The sequence below is a fragment of the Semicossyphus pulcher genome, unplaced genomic scaffold, assembly GCF_022749685.1.
Source record: "Semicossyphus pulcher isolate SPU_LCO1_2020_fin unplaced genomic scaffold, fSemPul1.0.p SCAF_7, whole genome shotgun sequence".
Taxonomy (NCBI): Eukaryota; Metazoa; Chordata; class Actinopteri; order Labriformes; family Labridae; genus Semicossyphus; species Semicossyphus pulcher.
In genome coordinates this window covers 1,475,305-1,494,215 of record NW_027211748.1, presented here as the reverse complement: position 1 = coordinate 1,494,215, position 18,911 = coordinate 1,475,305, and the positions used below count along the sequence as shown (strand labels likewise).

Below are 18,911 nucleotides of genomic sequence, written 5' to 3'. Positions count from 1 at the left end.
CACACCACTATAACCTTGCTTTGAGTTGACTCGCTGAGACAGTGAGACAGCCGCACGAGCAGACAAACATGACCGACAGAGCGAGCTACAGCACCCCCAAAATCAAACCCCCTACCGCCCCCCTGCTGCCCCCTGAGCCCATAGACATCATCCGAGTTAAGGCCCGCTCCCGGCGAGTCAGGCTCAATGTGGGAGGTCTCACACATGAGGTCCTGTGGAGAACACTGGACCGGCTGCCCAGAACCCGTCTGGGACGCCTAAGAGACTGCAACACCAACGAGTCGCTGCTGGAGATCTGCGATGACTACAGCCTCACAGAGAACGAGTACTTCTTCGACCGGCACCCGGTGGCCTTCTCCTCTATCCTCAACTTCTACAGAACTGGGAAGCTGCACATGATGGAGGAGATGTGTGCCCTGTCTTTTGGCCAGGAGCTGGACTACTGGGGAATAGACGAGATCTACCTGGAATCATGCTGCCAGGCGCGGTACCACCAGAAGAAGGAGCAGATGAACGAAGAGCTGAGGAGGGAGGCGGAGACGCTGAGGGAAAAGGAAGGAGAGGTGGAGGAGCACGGCTGCTGTCCGGACCAGAGGCAGAAACTCTGGGATCTGCTGGAGAAACCCAGCTCCTCTGTGGCCGCAAAGGTAACAACAGCACACACTCCACTAACATGCTGGTAAAGGGAAAAGTCATTCTAAAATACACTCCCATCCTTTGATCCTTTGGTATGAAGTGCCTATGGCCCTTTGGTTTTAAATGGTCAGGGTTTCTCACCTGGGCCAAAGAGACACAATATTAATAACATAAGGAAGAACATCGGTATCCACCATGTAGGGAGTGTCTAATGAGAAGATGCTATCAAGTTGCGCTGTATGAAGCGAGACATCCAGTGTTTTTGAAACTTGATTCAAACCACCACATACATGTCAGACTATGTTAATTACACATTTTTCTTAATAGTAGAAAGGAGACAGGAAAGAAGGGCAGACAAAGAACAAAGTGAGATTCTTCATCTAGACTAGAAAAGAGGGGTGTAAAAATACTATTCATGGTCATACATTGTACATACCATGAGCATCTAGAAGCAACTATCTTCTTTTTTACGTATACTGACAGAGATGAGGTCCAACAGCTATAAAATAATAATAATAATAATAGTTAAAAGGTAAAGATAAAATTTAAGTAATAACATGATAGAAATTGAAACCCACTGAAGAAGAAGAAGAGTAGACAGAATGTGTAAAATCAAATAAAGTGATGATCAAAGAAATATTCAAAGTTTTATATCAAATAATATAATAAGAAAATATTTGCTGATAAAACTTCTGAACTTTCTGCAAGTTAAACTGTGCAAGCACAGTCTGGAATGATTAGGCTCCTTATAACTGTGATTGAATTAATATCCTGTCAAAAGGTCAATACATCTGAGAAAGTGCTCATCAATCATTCCTAGAAAGGAGTCAAAGTTACCCGATGAACTCTGTTTCTGCTCCGCCTGCCTCTACGATTAGCAGCCTCATGCAGATCCTCATACAAACATCAGAGGCCATTAAAGAGTCAACAGGACCATAATCCTCCTTCATCTGCAAAGTACAGAGACTCCGAGGAGGAGGGATTACTGCTGCATGTTCTCCCCCTTGTTCTGGCGTGTTTGCACAGTATTAGGCTGCCCTTACTTTTGGAAGGTTAAGGGGGTTTAATGTTAAAAGTCAATTCGCCCAATTTTTATAATTACAATAAAAAGAATTTCATTTCTGTCAGGTGTTTTTTTCTGAATTATAGGTTTTAGCAGAAGCCCTGAGAAGCAGGGGAGAAAAAAAGGTTTTCGACTGTATATACAGTATGTGTTTTTTATGACTGAGAACAGATGAAGACAAGGTTTTGCCAGCATTATCTTTCCAAGTTCCTTACTTTATTGTTTATAATCTGAACCAGGTTGAGGGGGAAAATAGTTACTTTGGTTGGATAGTTTGGATAGTTACTTTTTCACCTTTGAAAACGGTTTCAGCTGCTGCAAAAAAAAAGTTTTTTAGACTTTAGAAAGGTTTTGCTGGCAAAATTGCTTCTTAAGTCATAAACACAACAGAGAAAACAATTTAGATCAGACTTACTAACGTGCCTCTAAGGCCAAGGTAGTTTCTGTGATCTCCAGTTAGTGGTCCTGAGCTAGTAGATACTGCCTGAACTACACTTGCATTTACCCACACATTAGGCTTCTCGACATGTCAGCTCTGCGTTATTTTGAATCTAGTTTTGTGTTCTGTTTTAAAATCGGCCAATTTCATATCACATTCTACAAAAAGGAGGGCATGTTTCTTTTGTTGCAGATTCTTATCAAATTCTTGTTGCATCTTTTCAGACATCAGTTCATGTTTTTTGCATACGATTTCAAAAAACTCTGATCAGGTGACATCATTTGTTTTCTGCTTTAATAAGTACAGATTTGTGTTGAGATGAGCTCTGTGTTTGTGTGTCTGTGTATGTGCCCACACTTTTGTCTCTAAGCTTTAGTAGTTCACCCAGCAAGCTTAAGAAATTCTTCAGTGAGCTCACTGTGCTTCTTATATTATCTGCAGCAGAGCAGACAGACAGCAGATAGACTGCTCCTGAAACACGATCCAAGCAGATTCCATTACTAAAGCATGTGACAGCAGAGGAGATTTGTCTGCTACTGCTAAATACACTCCTGATAGTAAATCCTTCTCTTCATTTATAAGGACAACACACATTAATCAACATTTCTGAAAATGTGCCAACTGGCTAATTAATTACCTGCACTCCTTTCGCCTGATGTTTTTGTCTATGAGAAGAATGATAGCAATGATAACAAAATAAGCACGTCAGTGTAAAAGCCATACATCCTGACTTCTTCAGGAAGTGTGTTCCTTATGTGTATCAGGTTAAACAATAGCATGTGGGGTTCAGCATGGCTGATGTGTGGGCTGTCAAAGACCCACAATTGTGTTTCCTTTTGTTCAGTGAACGATGTTACTGTTCATTAGCATGAATGAGCTGTTTTCTGTTGACTTGTTGTCTTGACATTATGGTATCATAACATTTTTTATATCACTTAAAGGAAAAAAGATTTCAGAACAGAAGGACACGTTCATGATTCCATGTTTCTTGCTGGCCAACTGCACTGTCAGCAGCATGAGGAGACACTGTTCAGAGAGCTGTGGGTGTAATTAGCCCGAGTCACAAAGGACCTGATCATCTTTAGAGCTAACATCCATACACACACACACACACACATATAACACTACAGTTGTGCAACAACTGTGAAGTGGTTAGGACACTGTACTATATCAGCGGTTGGAAATGGCTTCTAAATACCTGTCCACTGTAGTGGATGCCATGAAAAGGTTATATTTGGGGTATTAAATATAAATTATTATTATTATTATTATTATTTTGAATAAACCATTTAAGGTCCAGGGTGGAGAAAACAGTGTTGAGCATATCAGCAAAGACTGAAACATGATGGTACAGCTGCATGAGTCTGCGCCTGTCATATCAAATATGCTTTATAAATAAACTTGACTTGATTTAGAGATAATGACTGTTGCTAAGCTCAGAGATGTGAGTGAGCCAGTCACTGAGAGGCATTCATGTCATTTTTTCTTTTGCATTTACTCAAAAAAATAGAAAAAAGATCCAGTTATTAAAATTAACAACAGATAAGTCTAACCATTTCTAACCCCCTGCAAAACAAATAACAAATCTAAAGTAAACCGTTTTCCAAAAGCACCCCTCAAACAATATCATTAATAATCACTATTAGTTTGCCTTAATTCATCGTACAGCACAAGTATCCTGCAGTGTTTTTACTGTGAAGTATAACTGAGTACAAAGAAAAACAATCATTCTGAATCAAATGAATCAATAAAATAGTCCAAATAAAACAGGAATGAAGATTTTGCATTTCACAGACATGAAGTCATTTTCATCTGGTGATCAAGATTGAGCATGTTAAATTTAACAAGCTTTTCCAACGCAGTTACTTCTGCTTCACTAATCCTTTCTTTCTCACTCGGTGTATGTCAATCCCGTACCTCCCAGTCTACATGTCTGTGGGTTGAATCTGAGTGCCTGTTATTCCGTCTGCCAGTTGCCTGAGTTTTCTGAACTTTTTCATTGTTTTTGTTTCATTCATTTTTCGGTTTCTTATCAAATTTACACTGCTTGACAAAACAGTCTCTGGCTGTCCAGTTGTTTTTGTATGGAGTGTAGCAGAGGCAGCACATGGCTCTAGAGACATTAGAGGGTTTTTTCCTGTACTGAAATGCTATGAAGCATGTGGACAGCTCCCACAGTCTGCCATCCCATCCTTTGTATTTGTCAGTGATAGAAAACCACAGTGTCTTGCTTCAAGGACAATACTTGACAGACCAATATTGTTGAATATGTTTTATGGTATGTCTACTGTATGTCATTTGATTTTCATTTTAAAAGTCCAGGTAAGGGATAGTTCATCACTCTATTAATAGTGTTGGCCTTCAGAGGTTCATGTGACCATGTTGGAAGCGTAGTGTCAGCAGGAGGGAAGCTGCTTAGGCCACTCGGCCCTAACACCAGCCGTGTGCCTCTCTGCATCAGCAGTGATGCAGCTCAGCTCTCAACCAATGGAAGCGTCTCTTCCTGGTGACATGTACAGCTCAGTCGAAGGGCTGATTAGAAAAGAAGCAATACCTGGCTATTTGAAAAAGCAGTCCAGATGGACAGCTCTATAATAGTTTTGAGTTTGTTGGATCAAATGAGTATTAACAATGTCTAAGATTAGTTTTATACACTCCACATAATCTGTGTAATCTTCTTATTTTGACTCTGATTACATTTCTTGACATGTCTCCTTTGGTCTGTTTTTTGTGTTTAGGCACACACACATCACAAACGGTTGGTAAAATGTATGTAATGCTGCAGACAGACACTTTCAGTCATTTCACAAGCGGTCAAAGTAAAACTACAGAGCTTAACAAGGGAAGGGATGTAAAAATCCAAACTCTGAGTTTGTTTGAGTGGAAGTAATAACCTCACCTGTTCCTGATGAACACACACCCCCACACACAAACACACCCACACACACACACACAGTATGACTTAGGAGTGTGGCTTAATCTTCTTTGGGGCTTTTAGCAGGACTGCTGCTGCTGCAAATAGACTGACTGTTAGCAGGTTGAATAGTCTGTCCTGTCCAGTGTCTGACCTGCGGGGGGGAGGGGGGTTTGTTCACTGACGATTTGCAGAAAGATTGTCAATGGCTTCACCTGCCCACAGGATGGTCCATCTTAAATTGGCCAGAGCATTTTCAACCCCATGTTCTTTTAAATATCAGATTCACACAGAAAAGGACAGAGTGACAGGAACAAGTCATCATCATGTTTGTTTGAATGATTGTTTTTAGTATGGGCAACTACTTCACATAACGCACACAACAGTACAATGGCATGTCAAAAAAAATGCCACTAGTTTAGAAAGATAAACTAAGAGTACAGACCAGACCTGCTCTGTATTTATAGAGACAAAACTTTACTTGTGATTTTGTTCAAAGCTGCAAATGAACAGTTTGGCTTGTTTTATGAGATTGATTTGATTAACAACCAAAGACTTTTAATTGTTGATGAATGATTCAAAAATATTTAAATTAGATGTCTTTGTTTAAACTCTACAATGATCACCAAACTTTGCCTTTGAATGCAAATAATAGTATAACTACATGTTTATGTACTTTTATAACTTAATGAATATCAATTCAATTAGGAAGTTACTGTGATTTAACATTTAAGGGTGATCTGTGACTCATCATTAGCCGTGATCACCAGAAATTCATGGTACATCCTGCTTTAATTCATGTATTCACTTCTTATAAGTTGTGCGTGTGTGTGTGTGTGTGTGTGTGTGTGTGTGTACGCTCCAAGAAGAACTTGTTTACCCAGAACACACAAACACTGTCCGTCTCTCTGATGAACCACTGGTCCATGACGGACAGAGGAGTCTCTCTCTGCCCTCCACTCTTTATTTAGTTGTTAGAACTTGTGCTGCTCATGGCCGGAAGAGTCTGTGACCATAAATGCTTTTTGTTTCTTTACGTATGTTTCTCCACAGTTTTTTGAGGGCAGTTAGAGATTATACAACAGTTAGTTCTGAACAAGTCATTTGATTGAACATGAGGCATCCATGAGCGCTGATATGACGAACAGGTGTTCTGAATATAAATGTTAACACTACATGAATATAGTTACAGAAAGCAGTTGTTGTCTATACTGTGGGTTACAGTCTGGCCTGCAGCCTCACACCTCGGACCGTATCACAGCCGTGCTGATATTGCCTAATAAGGTTTGACAGTTAAACATTTCAGTGCAGAAACAGGGTCTGAGATTTAAACATTTTTTTGAATAGATGATGTACCGTATCCATTAATGATCCATAATGTTTGGTATTATGATACACAACACCTGAATAGTGGATAGGCATTTAGCATTGCTGTTGTAGATTAAAGCAGTATCAGTAATAAAAGTAGTAATCATATTTGGGTCATCCCATCATGCTCCATATGAACGATCCTTTCACCTTGGGAAGTGTGTGGCTCACCATGTTGTGTGGCTATTTGTGGCTGTTTGAAGGGACAGGTGTGAGTTTTGAGGTGTCTCATTGTAATGTAACCTACTTAAAAATAATTTCAGCATCTCAGGTGAGCCAGAGATGTTTGCTGTTTCAGGCAGTCAGTGGTTACCATGGATAAAACCCTCACAGGTATAAACAAATGTCATCAATGCATTAAAGTCTATGAAGTTGTTTGAATGTATCCACAATAAAAACAATAGCCGTATATAGCTAGCCAGCACATAGCTTATATAAGTAACGTAACCTTGCTCATGTTCTCATGTTACATAACCTTGCTCATGTTGATGGATTCTGAATTATTTGCATCAATACGTGTTTACTTAGCAGAGTTCGATTACTGGCTGACCATCTCTACTCCTGGGTTTAAAGGGTTCATTTACAACAATGTCCATTGTATTTCCTGCTCACCATCAGCGCATTCACTTATTTAAGCAGTTCATTCGAGACGTTTGTTGGAGCACTGAAATTCAGGTTCTCACTTAGACATGGCGATATTTTTTGAGATAATTTTTAACATCATTACAATTGATTATTGTAGTGTACCCATCATTTTCATTAGTGATGTTTGGGAACAGACTGACGGTAAAAAGGAGATTCATTTTACCCAAATCACTTCTATGTAGGTTCAAATGAGGGTAAACACTATAGTTATTACTAAGACTGTTCAAAATGCCCATTAGACTTAAGCAGGGGTGGACAGTAACAAAGTAAATGTACTTGAGTACTGTAATTAAGTACATGTTTTGAGTATCGGTACCTTACATGAGTATTATATTTGGGGGGAAACTTAGAACTTTTACTCTGCTACATTGGAAGACAGATATCGTTCTTTTGACTACATTTCGATGAATGTTCTTGAATCTCGCTATTTTTGCTCTGAAGTCAGCTGGTGGATTTTCTTTTCTTTTCTAAAATACGAAAGACAATAAACTGTGTTCGACTAGTTCTGCGTGTGGTTTGTCCAGGTGGTGTTGCCGTACCTGTACCTCGCGTCTCCATGGTTGAATGTAGTAGTATGGCAGTTAGTGGTGGTAATGCTCAGGTATGCTTGGTTGTTCCTACTATTGTTTCTGTTATTTTGGAGCTGCAGATCTGTAAATCTGTAGCTTGGGAGTGTAAACATGTTAATAATGTTTACTAAATAAACATAATGTAGCAGAATGTACACCAATGTATTCTTGACTGCACTCATGCTTTGTGAAAATATAACAATGTTTAGTACTTTGAAATACTTCAGTATTTTTTATAAGCAAGGTCTCCAGTGCTTTAACTCAAGTAATTAGTTGACTGAGCAACGTTCACTTGTATTGGAGTAATATTTGATCAGTATCTCTAGTGTCACTCAAGTAATGAAGTTGTGTACGTTTTCCACCATTAGATTTCAGACAGCCACACTGACTGACTCTGACTCTGAATTTAAAACATATTTTGGAGTTTGTATTTTTCTACTGCATGCACAAAGGGTACGTTACCAACTCTGTGTAAGTAATTGGAGTTACTTCTGGTAATTGGTGGTTATTTAATAAGGTTTAATTTGGGGATTATTGTTACTGTCTGACTGACTGTGGCAGTGTTACAATAAGACAAAGAATTTGTATGCTGGACGGGATGGTAATTAGAAAATGTTGTGAGCATACTGAAGGTTTGACAATTCTTGCTGTAAAATGAAACAAATAGCTTTTACAAAAAAAATATCCAAAGTTGTTTTAATTTGCACCTTTGTCTGCTTGTTTGGTTTGGCAGCCTCCACATGAGCATGGGGATGAAATAAATAATGAAATAAGTCCAGGCCGTTAGTTGCTCACCCACTAACTTTATTGGGATATACACAGAAATAACCTCCTTGTCCCCAAACGACACTTTTTATTTTTCAAAGATTACTTCCTGTTCAAAGATAATAGTACGTTTTCTAAATGATCAGGTCCTACTAATCCCTACTGGCGTGGAGAAAGCAAAAGTGCATCCAAAACATAAGCTCTTTCAGCTTTCTTTTGTTGCTTATTAACTATCAATGATTTCTTGTATGAGTTATAAAATGTGTTGTTAAATCCTCTTTGAAATTCAGAACATCATAAAGGTCAACAATGAGTAAGTGGTTGTGTGTAAAGTGTCTCCTTGTGCAGTGGCATGTTTCATAGACAGCAGGAAGCACTAAGTGATGACTCAAGGAGCAGCTGAGTGTTACATACTCACTCAGTGACTGTAGCTTTCCAATAGCCAATGATTAAGTTCAAATGAGAATAACTTATCACCCCAGCAGAAGACTTTTTCAGCCCTTTACAGCAAATTTGTAATTCTTTTGTCAGCAAATGTCTCCATGTCACACCACTCAGTGTGCAACAGCTCACAACCTGCCAGGCTCATTGTGTTCCTTTTTTACTTTATTTGCCTTTGTGGAGACATCAATGAAACTTCATGCAGCTGATTAAGCCAAGCCAGAGAGAGGAAGCTTTAGTCATACTGCATCATTCTACACAGATGCAAAAGACAAAGTGCTTTACTAAGACAAAGAGGACATGGCAGAATAACATTTAACAATAATGAGCAATAAAGAGCAGAATAATATCAAGTGATAGACAAAAATGCATGGTTAAAAATAGGATAGAATTAAATAAAATGCAGTTATTATGCAGATTTAAGTGCCATAATTAGTCGTTAGTTGCGCCAAAATGTGACAAAGGAAAAAAAAATCCAGAAGATAAACAATCAAAAACTCGTACGAACATCAGTTCAAGAGCGGAGAGGGGTGGGGCTTTTTTTGAGATCATCAAGAAGTTCGTTCCATCTGATTGTATCACTGAAGTTAAAAAGCAGCTTCAACCTGTTTGGTTCTGACTTGAGGTTCTACCAGCTTATCGCTCTACTGGCTTTATATATTCTTCAGGAAGATCAGAAATGTATTTAAGTCCAACATCATGGATTGATTTATAAACCAACAGCAGGACATTAATATCTCATAAATGTACCCAGATCTCCAAGTTCTTGTTCGAAGTCTGCCAGTTGTTTGTGTTTTCATCAAACCCTCATCAGCCTCTCTGCTTATTACTGTGACCATCTCAGCAGCATGCCATCCCTCTACCTTTAGCATTACTGTGTCCAATACTCTACATGTGTTAGTCTGCTAAACTTTTCTGATCTAGGGCTTGTATTGGAGTAACTTTAATCCACTTTGCGTGGCATTTGATGGACTTGCTCAGCAATTGCTTCTGCAAATAAAAAATCTGGATCTGTTTTTTTTCCTTAAGGGACTTTTTGTTATGGCAGTTTAGAAAACATAAGCCTTCTTTTGCTGCTTTTTTTTAGTATATATTTTTTAACATGAGAATTGTCCAAGCCATCAGTTGGTCACTCACTCTTTGCTAGTTCAAAAAATGTTGGTTTGATTTAAGGTTGCAGTCACCATTGGATTCAACAGAAACTAATTACTTATTTATTTATTTATTTATTAACAATTAAATAATAACTTCCCTGTTATCTTTTACATTAATTTCAATCAAATGCCAGTAATATATATAGTGGTTGGACTAATACAAATAAAAGAAGGAGGTTTTTGCAAAGCTAAGCTTTTTGCAAAGTGTTCTTAAACACTTTACCACATGTTAGAAAGGAAGAAAAGAGACTCAAACACACCCTAAAGGATACGTTGAAATAGACACTTAACAGGTGCTGTGAGCCGCTGTGTGCATCTGTATAATATGCAAATCAGGGGCTGTGAAAATTGTCAACATTTGACAACCTTGGGGTTAGATCCCTTTGGACATTGATAGGATAATTCACAATAAATTGTTTGTGACATTCATTAAATATCATTTATGTTGAACCACAGGCATAATAACAAGAGTAACTCCAGTTTCTGTTTCTTGCTCAGTACCATTACAACCAACTTTTATATCTCGCCAAAGACGAGCAAATTTGTCGTTATCACAAGGTCAATTTGAAATGTATTGTTGAGCTTTCACTCAAATCACATGATCATTATCAGACTATTAAGTTTGTTGAGCTTTCATGGAACTGATGCTCTTTTCAACTATTGTCTCAACTGCTGTTCCCAAGGCGGACAAAAAATGTTTTTCTCCCTCTTTCTCTCTTAACCCAACCGTTAGAGACAACTGGACGCCCATCTAGAGCCTTGATCTGCTCCTGCCTATGTTTTTACCTGTCAAAAGAGAAGGGAAAATATTATATAGAATTTGGTCAAGACCTGCTCCAAATGTAAAATGCTACTATACAACTTTTGTTGGGCAGCTGTGGCTCAATGGTAGAGTCGATTGTCTTTCAATTGGAAGGTAGGAGGTTCAATCCCCGGCTCCCTCAGGCTACATGTCGAAGTGTCCTTGGGCAAGACACTGAACCCCAAATTGCTCCTGATGGCAGAGCCACCATGTGTGTGTCCATTTACCTTTTGTGATTTGGCTGTAAAGATGAAATTGAGTCATCTTCTATGAAAGACACTCAACAAAAACATTTTGAGAGCTCCAGAACATCCACCTTATTGGCTTTCTCAACTTCTATTTCCAAGGTAGAAGATAAACTCTGAACCTCATGTATATATATGTATATATATGTGTGTGTGTGTATGTGTGTGTGTGTGTTTATATACACACGCATATATGAGGTATATATATATATATATATATATATATATACATACTACACACACACACACACACACACACACACATATATATCTAAACAGCATGAAGGGAATTCTCGCAATCGCACAAATCGAATACAAAGTAGACTCTGTCCAGTTTATTGCTGCCATATGAAAGATTTCCAGTAAGTCCAACATAATTGGGCAATGGTTGATATTCATTAAAAGTGAAAGTTCACCTCTCAGTGTTACAAAGCCACCCGAGGATGCTACCTACACACCGTATCACCATGCCCCACTTTGGTCTTTTCAAAAGTGTGTGAGAGAGCGGGGAAGGCTAAAGGGCAGTATTCAACTTTTCTACATTGAACCTTGGTACTTAAAATTGTGTTAAACACCCCAGACAGATTCCCTCTGTGCCCATTGGCCTCACCTCAGATTGGTCACAGCTGATTTTTGAAACACTACCGCCAACACACACTCATCTCTCTCCAAAAGTGTTCTCGGTATCTATTAAAAATGACTGCAAAAAAAGAAAATAATCTCATGTTTATTGAAGAAATAGTACAACTAATGCCAACCTTATACCAAAAAAAACTTCGTTAGAGTGGTCGTGTTTAACTCAACTGAAAGTGTGAAGTAAGCATGAGGAAGGAAATATATTGCTAGTGGCCTGTGTTAGCTGGTTTCTAACAGGCCACAAGCTAACCAAGTCAGTAACAGGCTGGGTCACTGCAGATTACACAACCAGTGCACAAACAACAGCTGAAGCCAAAAGCTATAGTCCACCAAAACTATCCACAGAAACCTGCAATATCATCCAGCCAAATCTTTAAAATGTCTTTTCAAAGTATTTCAAAGTCTGTAGGTGTAAAGTTGGCATCACTGGCCGATTCCTCATGATGCGGGGGGGGGAAACCTGTCTGCAGCATCTGCTGAGGGTGTACGGGATTTTCAGCAAGGAGCTGGCACGACATTTGATTTGGGGATTTATGGATTAGGTGTTAAAAAGTCGTGTATTGTGTATTGTTCAAATTGTATGGAAAATTCACGATTAGTTTGCAATTACTGTAAAAGGCAAAGTCAGTGTTGACAACAGGCACATAACATCTACATCTACAGTAAATGCAGGGCATGTTGAGTAATGAATAGATGAAAGAGTTATCAGAAACGCATCAGTGATGAAAAACAACATGATGGATAAAAGCAGCAGCTTTATAGATAAACTGTGTTGACCTCTGTCCCACAGATCCTGTTCCTGCTGCTCCAGAAATACCTCCACATATTGATCAGGGCTCAGCATTCTCTAACCCGCCCAGTCTTTCATTCCATTATGTGTTTTCTGCTGATTTCTTACTTCCCTTTCTGTGTGACATTCTCCCTCCCTCCCTCTGTGTATATACCAGTAATTCAATATGGAGGTATAATATAACAGTAGTAGCAGTAGTAGCATAAGCAGAATGGCAGTAAACATGCTAAGAGTTCCTGAGGGAGTGGGTCCAAAATATACAGGGCAGCAGTGTACATAGCAACAGTGACGTCACCCATTGGTTTGTGGGCTGAACTTTTGAAGCTTACGGTTTGGCATTTAGGCCGTCACCATCTTGGCTTTTTGGAGCCACAAGTGATCGACGAGAGTCTGGATTCACATTGCTAAGCCTTTATCCAGGTTGACAGGTCAGGCTTATAGCAAGATGTCAGTCACAGGTAGCCGTGTCCTACAGCATGTCATGCTTTATTGTCTATTTAACCCTAAAAGGGAGCATCATTTACTAAATATATGTCATTCAATATAGAATGAGAGTTGAATCTATTGATTGATATCATACACTCACTAGGACAATGTTAACTAAGGTAGTAAATACCAATAAGTAGGGTCATTGTCTGCTAGACTTTGTAACCAGTGGAGTCGCCCCCTAATAAGAATGCAGGTTTATAGCACTTAAACATTGGCTTCAGTTTGGAGTCTACATTCAATTTTCATGAGCAAACTGTGTTAAATATAGATCACCTTCCTTGACCACCGCGACATCCGTCTCAGCAAATTCTGTTCGGACTTCTCAGTTACTCCTCGTGCATTTCTTTCTCAGAAACACCTTCAAGTGTGTTTTTGGCTCATAAAGAGGACTCATCCTCTTGATATCATGAAGCTATAGCACCGGATTTCTCATTCAGCCAGCTGCTTCATAAACCCTGGCTCTCCTCAGCATTGAAATCTATTTGGACTGTTATACTGACACTAAATGATTTCCAGCTGAGTCAAGTTTCTTTCTTTGACAGTGACTCACTGGGCTAGAAAGCGTTATTGATCAGCTGTGTCTTGAGTGTACAGTCTCCATTAATACTTCCTCTGATGTACAGCTTCTAAAGCAGCTTGTGTTTTCCTGGTACTCCTTTAATTCTGTCTTGGGTGCCAAGGTCGCAGCATTTGGCAGCCATTAAGCCATTAAGACGCTGCCGGGTGGACACACTTTGATACACCTGCCCTCTATTTCCCTTTGTGCTGTCTCTCTTTGGCTTTCAATCTACCTTCTTTCTCATCTTACTGTCTTTCACTCAAAGTTTTTTTTCCTCTTGCTGTTGCAGTTTTGTCTAAAATGATTTTGTAGCTGACATGAAGAACAGGGTCACTCAGTCTGAATAAGGATTGATCAGCAGCAGAAATAGTGCACACCGTGTAATGCTGTAATTCTCTGTGTCCTTTGACATGACTCTGAAACGCCAGACTTTCCATCCTCCAGAAACGGCCGAGACAATCCTTCTATCACATGATTTCCAGGAAACTACCTCTTGAGCCACAGTGGTGGTTTTTATAGCAGAATTTTAAAAAGCCGTTACATTAATAATGTTTCTAGTTCTTAACTGATTATTTAATACACATCAGTGTCACACACATCAATCCATCCCTGCAGTATTCAAATAAAGAACTTGACTTTGCTCTTAGAGAGGCACATTAAACAAAGTCGTATTCATTAAAGAAAGATAGTGTAAGGCAAAAAAAACTGAGGATTACATTTGTAGCTGATGCATTAATTAAAGATTTCCTTATAAACATTAAAGTGACGAAAAATATATATGTGAGATGGACTTTGGACAGGAAGATATATACATATCTATTAATGTATACTCTTTCAATGCATTCATTTTGCATTTCCAATTTCTTTTATATCACTATGGTGATTGATATTTGTTATTAAGACTTATAAAATAATTTGGCAGAAGAAAGGTTGCAGAATTATTAAATGGTAGACTCATCTTGTTTAAGTGAGAGTCACTATTTATTAATGATTTAACCTTAATATTGAGAAAGTAACTAACTCCGCTGACACTCCAGTCTTCATACACCTCATAGTTAATTGTACACACAGTACACCTTCCAAGGGATGTTTGAAAAGGTGGCCTATTTGAACCCACCGAGTCACTTGGTGTCTGTTCAGAAGTTTATTGTTATTAGTTAAATTTTTTTAAGATGCAGGGATTTGCCTTGCTTCTATTCTCAACCAGGCCAGCCCAAAATACATATGGGTGCTGTGCCCTGCAACATATACAGCATAGTGAAGTGTATCACATGCACGTTGGCCAGCATGCTGTATGCTTCATCATATACATAGAGATGATTTTGGTTTGTACATTATTATTTTAACGCAGCCACACTTTTTCTGCGAGTAACTTGGTTTTTACATTTAATGAGATACTGAGTAAGGTATCGTTTAGTACATCTTTTAGAACTGATCTCATCTGCAGTGTGCCAGCTGTTACTACACACTGTAAAAGGGGCCATTCTTACCATAAATATATTTGTATTCTGCTTCTTCTTGTTTCCTGTTGTTTGGGCTACATTTGTAAAGAAATTTGTAAGCACACGATCAGACACTTAAAAGTCAGGGAGTCTTACCTAAGAGGTGAAAAAGCTTTATACATTGACAGTATAATGTGCTAGCAGCTTATAGTATTTTATCGTTTATTTTCACCTGACTTATCAACACGGATGATGTACAAGCACACACAACAAAGTTTCTGTTTCCAACTTTAAATATAAACATTTTTCTTTTGTTCCGTTGATTCTTCCTGTTGGGGGTAGGGAAGAATGAGTAAACACTTCTAACCTCTCTCTATCCTTTCTATAGATAGTGACACAATCCTATTACAATTATCCTGGAATGTCCTAGCAAGGGCTGCAGAGAGAAGACTCAGACCGCACATGCTTCAGCTACCTCACTCTGCTAGGTTCCCCTCTTTCATTATTAGGGAGTTGAATGTCATGGCTAATGAAATACGGTATATAACCCCTTTAAAAAAAAACTGTTAGTTGTGTCTCTGTTTTACAGGTTTCAATGAGTTGTTCAAGTATCAAAGACAATAATTATACTATATTTTACAAAATGAAAAGAGAGAAAGATTTTAAAACTGAAAATTACTTTTTTCCTCTCCCATTAAAAGTTTCACCCCTTCACATTTATTTTGTAAATCTTTTTGAGGGGGCCTGATCCTGGGTGGATGATTAGACTGCTAAGCTTCATAACTCTGAATAAGAAGTTAAAACTAGCCTCACCTAGAGCAGATATGGTACAAAGAAACATAGTACATATTCCACCACTGCTTTTGTTTAAAGTCTAGAATTTAACAAAAGTATGTCTAATTGCTCCGAGGAAGGCCCAGGGACTAGCCTGGGCAATGCTTGTATAACTTGCTATCTGCCTGTTAAAAGGTGAGACCTAAGTTGAAACCAATTGTTTTGGCTGTGCAAGCAGCTCATTCCCTTTGGCACATTTTCTGACATCTCTAGATTAAAATTTTAACACAGGAACGTAAGAAACTGTGATAGAAGTCAAGAGTTCTCCAACTTGCTTTATTTACATTGACACAGCACCAAGTTCAGGAAGATCCACATTCATATGACATGAAATGTGTTTTTCTTAGTGAAGACTTGTAGCTTTTATAAAATGTCATTATGCAGATCACTTTTTAGCATATTTGGGTTTGCCTATTCATCAAAGTTATAAAACTAATCAGTGACTCCTAAAGACTCATAAACAATTGGCAAAGGCAATCCATTCAATACTTATCATGACATTTCACTTTGACCTAAAAATGACAAAAAGTTCCCCCTGGTTTTGGGATACCTAAAGTCATCATGGTCTTCTGGGGTTCATATCTGTACATCTTTGTGCCAATCCATCCTGTAGATGATGGTGGACGACAGACCGTTATTAATTCCATCTCCAGAGCCATGCAGCTGGGCTATATAAGACCATAAGTGGACCTTGTTCCATGTCATAGTGGCACACATGATCAAAAGCTTTACTTCCTTTTAATTGGTAACATATTAAGACAGATACGGAATAAGCAACAACTATGCTAATAAAAGAATCTTGTCTTTGTCTTGCAGATCCTGGCTATGATCTCCATCCTGTTCATTATCATTTCCACCATCTCATTGTCCCTCAACACCTTGCCAGAGCTCCAGGTTGTAGATGAGTTTGGACAGTTCAATGACAACCCCAGCCTAGCCCATGTGGAAGCTGTTTGCATTGCCTGGTTCACCATGGAGTACCTGCTACGCCTGCTTTCAGCACCCAACAAGTGGAATTTTATCAAAGCACCTCTGAACATCATTGATTTACTGGCTATACTGCCTTACTATGTGACCCTCTGCCTAACTGAGTCTAACAAGAGTGTGCTGCAGTTTCAGAATGTGCGCCGTGTGGTCCAGATCTTCAGAATTATGAGAATCCTGAGGATCCTGAAGCTTGCCAGACATTCAACGGGACTCCAGTCATTGGGCTTCACTTTGCGAAGGAGCTATAACGAGTTGGGCTTGCTGATCCTCTTCCTAGCGATGGGCATTATGATCTTTTCCAGCTTGGTGTTTTTTGCTGAGAAGGACGAGGATGCCACCAAATTCACCAGTATCCCAGCCTCCTTCTGGTGGGCCACCATTACAATGACAACTGTTGGTTACGGAGACATCTACCCACAAACCCTGCTTGGCAAGATTGTAGGAGGACTCTGCTGTATAGCTGGTGTGTTGGTCATTGCCCTTCCCATCCCAATCATTGTTAACAACTTCTCTGAGTTCTACCGAGAGCAGAAAAGGCAGGAAAAGGCAATCAAGAGGAGGGAAGCTCTTGAAAGAGCCAAAAGAAGTGGAAGCATTATTTCTATCAACCTTAAGGATGCTTTTGCACGTAGTATGGAACTCACAGATGTGTTGGTGGAAAAGAGAGAGGACAGTAAATGTCCTGTAGACAATCATCTGTCACCTAGCCGCTGGAGCTACCACAAACACTACACCAATGCTGAGGCGAGTAGCCCAGGAAGGTCCAAACATTCACATTACCAGGAAGTGGCCCAGCTTGGCTCCCCTGAACGTATCAAACTTTCATCTAACAAAACTACCCCTCAACATCTCAACATAAAGCGGCTGGATGACACTTACAATGAGAAGGCAGCCATCCCAGAGCAGCAGAAAAAAATAGTTGAGGAGAAGATGGAGATGAAAACGCTGACCTCATCCCAAGCCCGGAAAGCTTCACCAGATGTCAGCATGGCAAGAAAATTCTCAAAAGCAGATGATGATTTTTCAGTGGAGAGAGGAGAAAGAAGTTCTAAGCTCCCCAGTACTGAAGGGGGTCAGACTGGTGGTAGACATCAGCATATCCCCCCTCCCTTGGATCTAAGTCAGATCAGCAACATAGAGGGGAACCAAGGTCCTGACACCATTCAGACGATGGCCATCATCAAAGAAGGTTTATATGAGTTTGTTTCCAGCCCCAGAGGAAGTGGGACTGGAGATATGGGTTTAGTGCCACAGAGAGTGGATAGCTTTGGCGTGACCTATGATGGCATTTGCAGCTCCTTGCGAGATTACAAAAGCCCTCAAAAGACAAGGGCCCTCAAGGTTGATTTCCTTGGATCTCAGGATGAAGTGCTTATGGCGGTGATGACACCTGTGATGACCCAAGCTTCCACTGGCTCAACCAAGATTGCTCAACTACTTTCCGAAGACATGATTCCCAGGTTTTCTCCATCTCCTGGCTCTGCAACACAGGATGCTAAGTCTCCACTGGCAGTCCTGCAATCTACATCTCTGCCACAGCAATCTGTCAGTCCAAGCAACTCCCAGAGGGAAGGTGAGGGCTCAGCAGGCAGGAGCTTAGAAGGTGAAGGGCAGCACACAGGCTTAAGCCACCAGGGAAGGAATCACATGGAGAGGTCTGCTGTTGGCTCAGGCAGCAGTGTTAGCCCACTGTCGTCTAAAGCTAGCCCGCTCAACTGCAACCAGGAGCTAGTAACAAAGGAGGGAGGAGCAGAAGGTGAAGGAAGGGAGGTAGCAGAACAGAGAGGAGAGAAACGAGAAAACCACGTTGCTATGGATGGAAGCCTGACACCACCCTGTGAAACGAGCATGTAAACCCACAAATACAGAAACGCTCACAGACAGGGATGCCAAATGCATGGTTGAGGTAAAGGTTTACAGGATGGATGAAAGCAACTAGCCAGATTACAACTATATCCTGGGATGGAGAAAGACGCATACATTTATGTGTTTCTACAATGATCAGAATTGTATGGCTGTGTCAATCTTTGGAGAGAAGTGCTCATCATATCTCGCAAGACTTTTGCACTCTCTTTAATTTTTGAAAAGTACTACTGGCAGGAAACAGACATCTCTGCAGTTTGGTCACATGGC

The 18,911-nt window shown here is 39.7% G+C and overlaps 1 protein-coding gene across 1 annotated transcript; it reads left to right on the top strand.

Moving 5' to 3' along the window:
- Positions 1–68: 68 nt before the first annotated feature.
- Positions 69–18,632, top strand: LOC138611942 (potassium voltage-gated channel subfamily B member 2-like). The gene is made up of 2 exons (XM_069685217.1): positions 69–647; positions 16,608–18,632. Exons 1-2 carry the CDS (start codon positions 69–71, stop codon positions 18,630–18,632), a joined length of 2,604 nt encoding a protein of 867 aa, XP_069541318.1.
- The last annotated feature ends 279 nt before the right edge of the window (positions 18,633–18,911 follow it).